The sequence below is a fragment of the Erithacus rubecula genome (genome assembly GCF_903797595.1).
Source record: "Erithacus rubecula genome assembly, chromosome: 16".
In the NCBI taxonomy this organism is placed as follows: domain Eukaryota; kingdom Metazoa; phylum Chordata; class Aves; order Passeriformes; family Muscicapidae; genus Erithacus; species Erithacus rubecula.
In genome coordinates this window covers 11,143,169-11,152,586 of record NC_136668.1, presented here as the reverse complement: position 1 = coordinate 11,152,586, position 9,418 = coordinate 11,143,169, and the positions used below count along the sequence as shown (strand labels likewise).

General features: G+C 50.9%; 2 protein-coding genes across 3 annotated transcripts; one reads left to right on the top strand and one right to left on the bottom strand.

Moving 5' to 3' along the window:
• The first annotated feature begins 799 nt into the window (after window positions 1-799).
• MRNIP (MRN complex interacting protein) lies at window positions 800-4,243 on the top strand. Its single transcript, XM_079319850.1, has 7 exons — window positions 800-930; window positions 1,025-1,084; window positions 1,236-1,333; window positions 2,580-2,649; window positions 2,941-3,077; window positions 3,289-3,391; window positions 3,582-4,243. Exons 1-7 carry the CDS (start codon window positions 871-873, stop codon window positions 4,149-4,151), a joined length of 1,098 nt encoding a protein of 365 aa, XP_079175976.1. The 5' UTR covers window positions 800-870; the 3' UTR covers window positions 4,152-4,243.
• A 445-nt stretch (window positions 4,244-4,688) lies between these two features.
• SQSTM1 (sequestosome 1) lies at window positions 4,689-9,077 on the bottom strand. 2 transcript variants are annotated; one of them, XM_079319848.1, is made up of 8 exons: window positions 8,814-9,077; window positions 8,581-8,676; window positions 7,586-7,815; window positions 7,321-7,477; window positions 6,763-6,852; window positions 6,013-6,257; window positions 5,590-5,797; window positions 4,689-4,988 (listed from the first exon to the last, which is right to left on the bottom strand). In XM_079319848.1, exons 1-8 carry the CDS (start codon window positions 8,989-8,991, stop codon window positions 4,831-4,833), a joined length of 1,362 nt encoding a protein of 453 aa, XP_079175974.1. In that variant the 5' UTR covers window positions 8,992-9,077; the 3' UTR covers window positions 4,689-4,830. The 2 variants fall into 2 exon arrangements, with proteins under 2 accessions (XP_079175974.1, XP_079175975.1); XM_079319849.1 differs by lacking the exon at window positions 6,763-6,852.
• Between the last annotated feature and the right edge of the window lie 341 nt (window positions 9,078-9,418).

The window sequence follows — 9,418 nt, the reverse complement described above, 5'->3', positions numbered from 1 at the left end:
TCATTCCCCGGTCCCGGTGTCTGCCCGGTCCCGGTGTCATTCCCCGGTGCCGATGTCTGTGCCCGGTGTCGCTGCCCGGTCTCGGTGTCATTCCCCGGTGCCGGTGCCACTGCTCGGTGTCTGTGCCCGGTCCCGGTGTCATTCCCCGGTGCCGGTGTCGCTGCTCGGTGTCTGTGCCCGGTCCCGGTGTCATTCCCCGGTGCCGGTGTCGCTGCCCGGTGCCGGTGTCATTCCCCGGTCCCGTTGTCATTCCCTGGTCCCGGTGTCGCTGCCTGGTCCCGTTGTCATTCCCCAGTGCCGGTGTCATTCCCCGGTCCCGTTGTCATTCCCCGGTGCCGGTGTCGCTGCCCGGTGCCGGTGTCATTCCCCGGTCCCGTTGTCATTCCCCGGTCCCGGTGTCATTCCCCGGTCCCGTTGTCATTCCCTGGTCCCGGTGTCTGTGCCCGGTGTCGCTGCCCGGTGCCGGTGTCATTCCCCGGTCCCGTTGTCATTCCCCGGTGCCGGTGTCATTCCCCAGTCCCGTTGTCATTCCTCGGTCCCGTTGTCATTCCCCGGTCCCGGTGCCATTCCCCGGTGCCGGTGTCATTCCCCGGTCCCGTTGTCATTCCCCGGTGCCGGTGTCATTCCCCGGTCCCGGTGTCATTCCCCGGTGCCGGTGTCATTCCCCGGTCCCGTTGTCATTCCCCGGTCCCGTTGTCATTCCCCGGTCCCGGTGTCATTCCCCGGTCCCGGTGCCATTCCCCGGTCCCGTTGTCGTTCCCCGGTCCCGTTGTCATTCCCCGGTGCCGGTGTCATTCCCCGGTGCCGGTGCCATTCCCCGGTGCCGCCGCCGGGGGGCGCTGGCGGCTGGAGCCGGGTCACGTGACGGCGATGGCGCAGCGGTTCTGGGTGCTGCGGTGCTGCCGCTGCCGCCGCTTCCAGGGGCAGCAGGTGGGGCCGGGCGGGCCGGGACGGGCCGGGACGGGATGGGACGGGCGGGGCCGGTGCGTTCCGGGCTCTGACCGACCCCTCTTTGCCCTCGCAGGCCAAGCGCAGCGGGCGGTGGAGCTGCAGCGTGTGCGGCCAGCGGCAGGCCCTGCAGAAGGTGAGGGCAGCCCGGCACCCTCAGCCGCCCGTGCTGGCCCTCGGTGACACCGGGGCTGTGTCCCCTCCCCTCGGTGACACGGGGCTGTCCCCTCACTCGTGCTGTGCCCCTCTGGCTGCTCCCTCACCTTGTCCCCATTCATGGTGTGCAGGTTTATGGGCAGGGCTCGGGCCTGGAGTGCAGGCGCCACGTCCAGAAGCTGAACCTGCTGCAGGGTGAAGCCGAGGAGGCGCTTGCTTGGACATCTTGGTACAGAGTTTAACCTTCTGCTGCTCGTTTAACCCGTTTCCCTGCTCCGTGTTTAACCTTTACCTGCTCCTTGCTTTTGATGTGCAGCAGCTGATGTGCATCTGCACACACTGCAGGCCTGTTGGCCACCTGAGCATGTCAAGGAAGAGTTTCTGCCCTCCTGAGAAACCTTGACCGTGCAGGTTTTGGCCTCACCTCACACCAACAAGCTCTTTGTTGGGGTTTCATGTCCCAGCATGTTTCTTTTGATAAGGATTTCTTTCAGATAACTATAGGTGATCAATAGCATGTGTTGGTCATGCCCTTACTCATTAATATGTACACAATAAGGTTTGGGTTTGTTGTGTTGGTTTTTGTTTTTGTTTTTTTAATTTGGTCTTATGTACTGTTTGATGAGCTGACTGTGGTGATGTCTGTTTTACAGATTACAGTCCTCATCAGATTACATCCTCAGAAAACATCCATTTGAAGAAGCTGCTGCCTGTTGGCACTTAAGGGGTTCACACTGTGAATCTGTTGAGTAATCACTGCTGCTATTGATAAAAGTCTTGTTCAGTGCAAACACTTCAGTGTAATTCCTGCTGGGTTGGAAAATCTGAGTAGCAGCTTCCTGTTTATTTCACTTCTGAATCTGTTTATAAATCATCTAATCTTGAAGTGGTCTTGAACTGGTCCAGCCTTCTTTTTTCCTCAAAGTTATTTTCAGAGATCAATCAAGGGTAGTTATGTAACTTAGTTCTGACTACACAGTGTTTCAGAGTTAAGCTTGGGCAGCAAAACTCATTGTTCACTTTATCAAAAAGTGTTGCTATTTTTATTCTCAATTGTGAAATTCAAAACATTATGAAACAACTTCCCTTTTCCTTGCTTTCATGGGATAAAATGAGTGAGTTTAAACTGTTGTACCAAACAAACATTTTATATTCCTAGCTGTGACCAACTAAAATGTATCATTTCATAATTGTTTGCTTTAGATCAAACTTGCAACTCTGTATAGCAACAAGGAGAGCTCTAGTTAGAGCCTCCAGCTAGATTTAATCAAGTATTTGTGCAGTGTGTTTTGCAAATAATTAATTTGGTATAAGTTTCTCCATAGATCCTGGGTTTTTTTCCTGATGTGTCTCCTGTCCAGTGTTCCTATCCATATTTCTATTCAATCCCTTGTGTTATAACTGGGTGATTTGAAGCCTATTAATCAACAGACAGGAGTGTGCTCTAGAAATTGTACTTTAAACTTTTATTTTAGGTGTGTAGAAGACTCTGTAAATGACAGCAAAAATAGAGCAGCACAATATGAGGACAGTTCAGTCCAGCAGGTAAGATCCCTACAATGCTGAGGTAAATACAAATCCTTTCTGTTCTGGGTGAAACCATTGGTCCCTTTATATGGTTCAGAGAGCTGAAATGGTGTATGGAATCAGAGAGGCTCCTGCAGAGACAGAGGGAGATGTACACAGAAACTGCTCCACTGGGGACTGAACCTGGGAACACAATACAGGAGCATGTGCTAAACTGATTCATGATTTGAGGCACTTGGCATATGTGTAACAATACCAAAAAGAGAACCCCCATGTCTTGCTGTTTTTAGTAATTCTCCAGTGTTGTAGGAGGGAAGGACAGAAGGCAGTCGCTGGAGTAAATATCTGGACCAGGAGAGTGAGGATCAGGAAGATGATGAGGAGGAGGCAGCCTTGGAAAGGCAACAGTTCTGTTCCCAGAGAAAGAACACCGTGGGAGAACAAAGGTACAGAGAGAACTTGGTTTTGCAATTCCTGCCCCTGAGTGGTGACTCTTGATTTGGAGGTGTGGGAGGGAGCTCATCTATGACCTGAATTGAGCAGGGGTTTGGTATTTGGGGATAAAGAGCCATGCATTTTATGAACCTCTCCAGTGATCTGTGAGAAGAATCACAGTGGATCTGATCTGTCCTCTTTGTGAATGGTTTTCTTGGCCAGGAAACCCCCCAAGTGCTTCCTCTCCAGTGATGTTCCAGAGCATGCAGAAGAAAGTGGAGTTTCTCAGCTTGTCTATGAAGCCAAAAAAGTTAAAACCACTGAGGTATTTTAGCTACAGAAGATGCTCCTGACCTCTTCTGTATCATCATAATTTTGAGTTTTTGTAAGTCTTTCTCTGCTCCTCTCCAGCAAGCCAATGAATGATTGGGGGTTTCTCTGTGATAGGTTTGGCTTTGCCTAAATATTAATGCTTCTGTGCTGCATTTATAACCAAGTTCTCTCTCTTCTTACAGTGCAAGAAGTGCTTTGTAGCAGTGCCTGATGAAGATGATGGAGATGCTGGTTCTGGAGGCAGTGTGGCTCCTGCAGTCTCTGAGCCTGTAGTGCCTGAGGAGAACACACAGCCCCCAACTGCTTGTACCAAACCATCCAAGTGGGGAAAGTTTCTTTCATTATCTGGCAGTTCTAGTGAAAATTCTGCAGCAGTGACCATGGCACTACAGGAGAGCAGTGGAGGTGTGAGGCTGGACAGCACCACTGCTGGTGGGGCCTGGAGGTGCTCAGGACAGGCTGGAAGAACTCAGGCTCAGGGTACAGGTTTTGAATTTAAAAAGCATATTGCCATTACTGAGGATCTGGCCTGGAAAGTGCCCAGCAGCAGTTGCTCTGTAGAGGATGTGCTCAGAAAACCTCACAGCCAGGTCCTCAGGGTAGAATCTGCTGCAGAGAGCACTGCAGGAAGGGGCTGCCTGGGTACCATGGGGAGGGCAAACACCTTTAACTCTAAACCTGGGCCAAAGCTGAGTAACATTGCTCATGGGCAACTCTTCTGCACAGGTGAGGAGTTTGATGATGATCTCTGATAAGTTCAAGCATCTTTGGCCTGGCTTTCTTGTCTCTAATGCATTTGCTGTGTTATTTACTGAGACAGTTTTGAACTAAAGATGGTTTCAAAGCCATAGAGAACTGCACTATTAAAGTTTCTTAGTTGCATGAGGTTGTATTTGGGGAAAAGGGAAGGGGGGTGAAAAGAGACTCTTGCTCTCAGGTTACAATGTTGTCTAGTGACCTCAGCAGCTAGAAATAGTAATGGAAGTAGGTCAAATTGGGGAGAGAGCTCCCAGGCTTTAACAATTCCTGGCCTATACAATTAAATTCTGTGACTGACTCCTCCTTACTAACTGCAGCTCTTTTTCCCCAAACTACATCCTTGTAGAAATCTCCCATAGCAACACTTTCTTCCAGAGCTGGGAAGAAGCTCTAGAGTCAGCAAAGCACTGGATTTCTCTTCCCAAGTGTAGACTAAAGTATGTGCAAAAAAGCACTCCTAGAGTGCTTCATGTCTTTAGCCTTATCTGTAAAAATGTAGCTGTGATACTGAAATGCTCACACAGACATAGCACATGCAGTAGTATTTATTTTTCCTCCATTCTACAAGCACTTAAGAACATGAGACAGAAATCCAGAATAGGAAAAATGAAGAACCACAGTAACTCATGCTGCGTTATATGCTTTCAGCTAGTAAAGTGCTTTTTGTTACTACTACAAGTGAGGTGGCTGCTTAGAATATTGGATGGCATCTAGTGCTGCCCCAATGTCACAGTTCTTGGTCTGCAGGAGCCGAGTGAGCCATCCACCCTCATCAGAGAAGCCCATGGAGAGCATCTGGGACAGGGACTCGATGAGGCGAGGGTCAGCTTCTGTAAAAGAATAATAGTTTAAAGTTCAGCTATTTCATGTAATTGGAAAACCAGGCAAGGCTTTACTAGCACTCTTTGAGAGGAAGTCACATGTTCTTCTTTGTCTTCCAGGAGTGCAGATGTTTGAGATAAACAATATATAATCAGAGCTAAGGAAAGTGCTTAGTCTGGCAGCACTGAGTCCCACAGCAAGGCCAGCTGAGCCTATCTCAGTTGAGGGGCCTTGGATACTGTTACTGGCTCCCATCAGAGAAGTGCTGCCCCTAAAGCCACAGGATGTACTGGTCCATATACTGCATTAAAAAGCTCTCTTGAGCAGTAAATAGCAAGGACAGGATTGAGGACAGCACCTATCTCAAGTTGCTCAAACAGCCTATCAGCTAAGGTCAGACATCTGGTTAACACTCAGCCCACATTCAAGAGAGGAACCACCTGATCATAACAGTGCAAGAGCTGTCAAAGCTGCCTAAGTCAGGGACAGGTTTAGCTCTGATTTACACAACCTTGGTTTCTACCACCTCTAACACAAGTCTGCTTGTGTCAGGCCAAGTTCTCAAGGCAAAGTTGCTCTTAGGTACAAAACCTGCAGACTCTCTCCTACCTGGGGGGAGATGTGGGTAGAGAGCAGCTTCTCTCAGTCCTGTAGGTCCTGGCTGGGGAGGATCCCGAGGCACATCCAGGGGGCTGGGACCCTCTGTGTCTGGCATTTGCAGAGACTGCAGCTCACCTGTGGAAGGATCCACTTCTTTGGACGATAAGTGGGTCCAGTCCTCCTCACCCCCTGATGAACTGCTAGACTCACTGTGTTCCTGAAATGGAAAAAGATCCAGGTGCTGTAGTGCTTTCCAGGCAGGATCCACACTCCTATTTACCTTTAATATAAAGAATTGCATCTGCAAGCAATCCCACCACCTTTGCTGTAAATCTGTATAGGTGCTCTATATCACTTAAACTGCTCACCTTAATATTCACAGCCACTATGTGTGCTAAGTGATTATATTCAATTACTGTCATAGTTCTGTACCTGGGAGTGGAGGCTGCCATCTTCCATTTGTGTGGGCACAGGATCTACCACCATATCTTGAATCTGTTCTGCAATAATGTTTACTTGTGCAGCAGACTCTGTATTATTCCAGTCTGCTTTGGTCTGAACATTCTGGGTTGGAGCACTGCTGGTTGCCTCAGTACTGGTCTTCTCTTGGTTGGCAGAAGTGGGAGTCACTTTGCTTCTCTGTCCTCCATGTTCCACATCAATATCAACTTCAATACCTAGAAAAGCATTTGAGATGGACAGTTAAGATTTTTACAAAGTGTAGTCCTAAACAAATTAATCCTGCTCTACACTCTTAGTGTTTCTGTCATCCTACAATTTGCCATGTAACATGCAGGAATTCAAAAGCAAAGCCTTGTTTAATAAAGAATAGCTAAGCACGAATAGTCATCTCCCTCTACACAGATAAGCCAAATACTTAAAGGGCCAGGGCAAAAGTTGCATCTACATCCACATAAACCAGGCAAAATCCAGAGTCACCACTGACTTGAAAGTAGTGTTACAGTGCTGACATGTTAATTAAATCTTTCCTCATTTTCTCTCAAAAAGTACTGAGTGGCTGTTCTAATCCTAAGCATTATTAGTATCCAATTGTAAATTAAGCCTTTGAGGCTTAGGAGACAGGAAGTAGTTCCAAGACCAGTCACAACAACTGACTGCTGCTCCTGTTACACAGACCTGTAAGCCAGTCCAGGGACTGGTAACAAACTGTAGGTCACTTACCCAGGGGGCTCAGAAAAGCTGCAACACTCTCCCCAACATTCTTTAGGAAGGTGACATTGGGGTCCTGAGGCTGGCTGTTAGTAGAAGCTTCTAGAAAAACAATTTCTATTAGCACACAGAAGCTCAGAGGGACAGGACACCTGCAGAGGGTGTGTCCCCACAGGAGCTTAGTGCTCATTCCTGTCACTCACATACATTACAAACAAAGCACTACAGAGAAAAACTAACTGAGCTACCTCTGGAACAGAAAGCCAGCATTAGCATTGTTATGGCTCATTAGCCATGCTGAAAGGCAGATCTGGAGTAGAATAGTGACATGCTTGACCTAACAGCTCAGCCTGGTTGGGTTCCAGATACTTTATCTGCATCCTCCTTGATTGCATAGACCTGAGCACACCTTAAAGCAATCGTACTTTGCACTGAAAGGTGCCAGTTATTTCAAGCAAATTAGATTAGCTCTTTTGTTTATCTTCCCACCTAGACCCTGCCCTGTGCTGCAGAACCTCAGCTAGGCTGAGGCTCCACCACCACCTTGTCTAGCAGGGCATCTCCTCTTACCTTCTGCAGCAGGTGCACTGGGGGCTGCAGTGCTAGCTTGAGGCTGCTCCGAGTTCTGGCAGGGAGCTGCAGGCCCGGGATACCCCCAGCAGTGCATCCACGGGAAGGGTGGGACACCATGGCGCATTTTACGGAGCCAGCGTCCTCGAGGGAGCCACTGCAAAGGGTGACATTCATGTGACACTGGGCTCTGAGCAACTGAAACGCCTAACTTGAATTTGAGGAACCTACCAGTCATCAGTTCCCTTCCACAGATGTTGCTCACCTCAAACGGATTAAGCAGTGGGCTCTGGAACATCACCATGTTGTGCTCCTTGTGGATGCCCTTCCCCTCACAGGTGCTGCACAGGTCGTAGTCCGGGCAGACGCTGCACTTGAACCTGGTCCCCACCACGGGTCCCTCGCAGCCATCACAGATGACATTGGGGTGCACCATGTTGCGGGGAGGCTCCTGGCTGCACTGCGAGCGGTGCTCCCGCTTGCACTCCTTCTTCTCTGTTGAGGAAAGGAAACTTAGCATCAAGAACAGGTTACTATTTACAGACTGGAAATCAGGCAGAGGAGGAAGCACAAACAGCCCATCAGAACAGTGTTGACTTACTAGGTCAGTTTATTTTTATACTGGCTGTCAAACCTAAGCCAGGCTCATGTAAGAGACCTTAAACCATGTGCAAAGAGGTTTTGCAAAGATACCTTGAACTGAAACCAAGCATGCCTTACCTAAATATCTCTTGGCATGCTTACTTTAGATTAGTACTGCACCATCTCATCATCTGGCTTCTTATCCTACCTTCCCAAGTACTGCAAGAACAAAATGTTTCTGCAGAAGGAATTAGGAAAGCAGATGCCAAGAAGCATAACATGAGAATGGGCACAACAGGTGTGGCTCACTAGATGGACTGCAGATAAAACTTTGAGATAGGTACCTGAACACAAGAGAATAGGCAGCAACTATGCACAGGCCAAGTGGAACTAAGGCTAAGGCGTTGTTGCGAATATTTAAGATACCAGGGCTAGTTTAGTGTATCCAGGGAACAAGAAGGACAACAGAGCCTCGCACTGGGCGAGCTGATAGGGCCAGGAGGAAACTTGTGGTTTGTTTATCCCACCTCAGATTCATGTTCTGTCATATTACACTGCCCTTTATTTAACCTCCCCCGCAGAGGCCGCACCAGGCCCCTGAGGACACGGGGAATGGCCAGGGCTGGCTTCTCCCGTGTTGGGAGCGCTGCCAAGTGCGCTCAGCGAGACCCGCCGTACCTTTGATATACACACGGAACACGCCATCCCGCACGTAGGGCATCGCCAACTCCAGCTCCTCGTCGCTGGAAAAAGCGATCAGGTCCCCGTCCTCATCTGGAAAGGGCGAAGCGCAGGATCAGGGCCCGGTCGGCTGCCATGAGGGTTAACGGGGTACGCAGAGCCCCGCGCCCCGAGACCTGCCGCCCTCGGGACAGCCCCCGGGCCCGGCCCGCAGCCCCGGCCCCGCTCACCCTTGTAGTGCATGCGGAAGGCGGGCGGCGGCCCGGCCCGCAGCAGCCCCTGGAAGAGCTCAGCGACGCGGTCGTAGATGGCCCGGTAGCGGGTGGGCGGCGGCAGGGAGAAGCGGCGGATCTCGCGGGCCGTCTCCTCCTTGCCCAGCAGGTAGGCTTTCACCGTCAGCGCCGCCATGGCTGTGGCGCAGCAGGAATTGCGGCCGGGAGGCGAGACACGCTCAGTCACACAAGGCGGAGCGCACGGCTGCGGCTGAGGTTCCGGCGGCCGCGCTTTTATAGCGCCACCATAGACCACGCCCATAGACTGACCACGCCCCTTCACCCAGTCTAGCTCCGCCCCTGGTCCCGATCCCGGTCCCGGTCCTGGTTCCGCTCCCGTTCCGTCCCCATCCAGTGCGAACGGGGAACGCTCAAGACGCGTTTTCCTGCAGCCGGGAAAACCTGTGGATCCGTGCGAATGCCCGTCTCAGCTCTGTGCCCCGTGGCCGGCCAGCCGCGTTTGGGGGCGCGGGGCTGTTGTGGTCTGCAAAGCACCGTGGGGCCCGGGCGGCGGGGAGTGGGTGCGACATGGGGACACTCCAGGTGGCCTCCGAGACACGCCG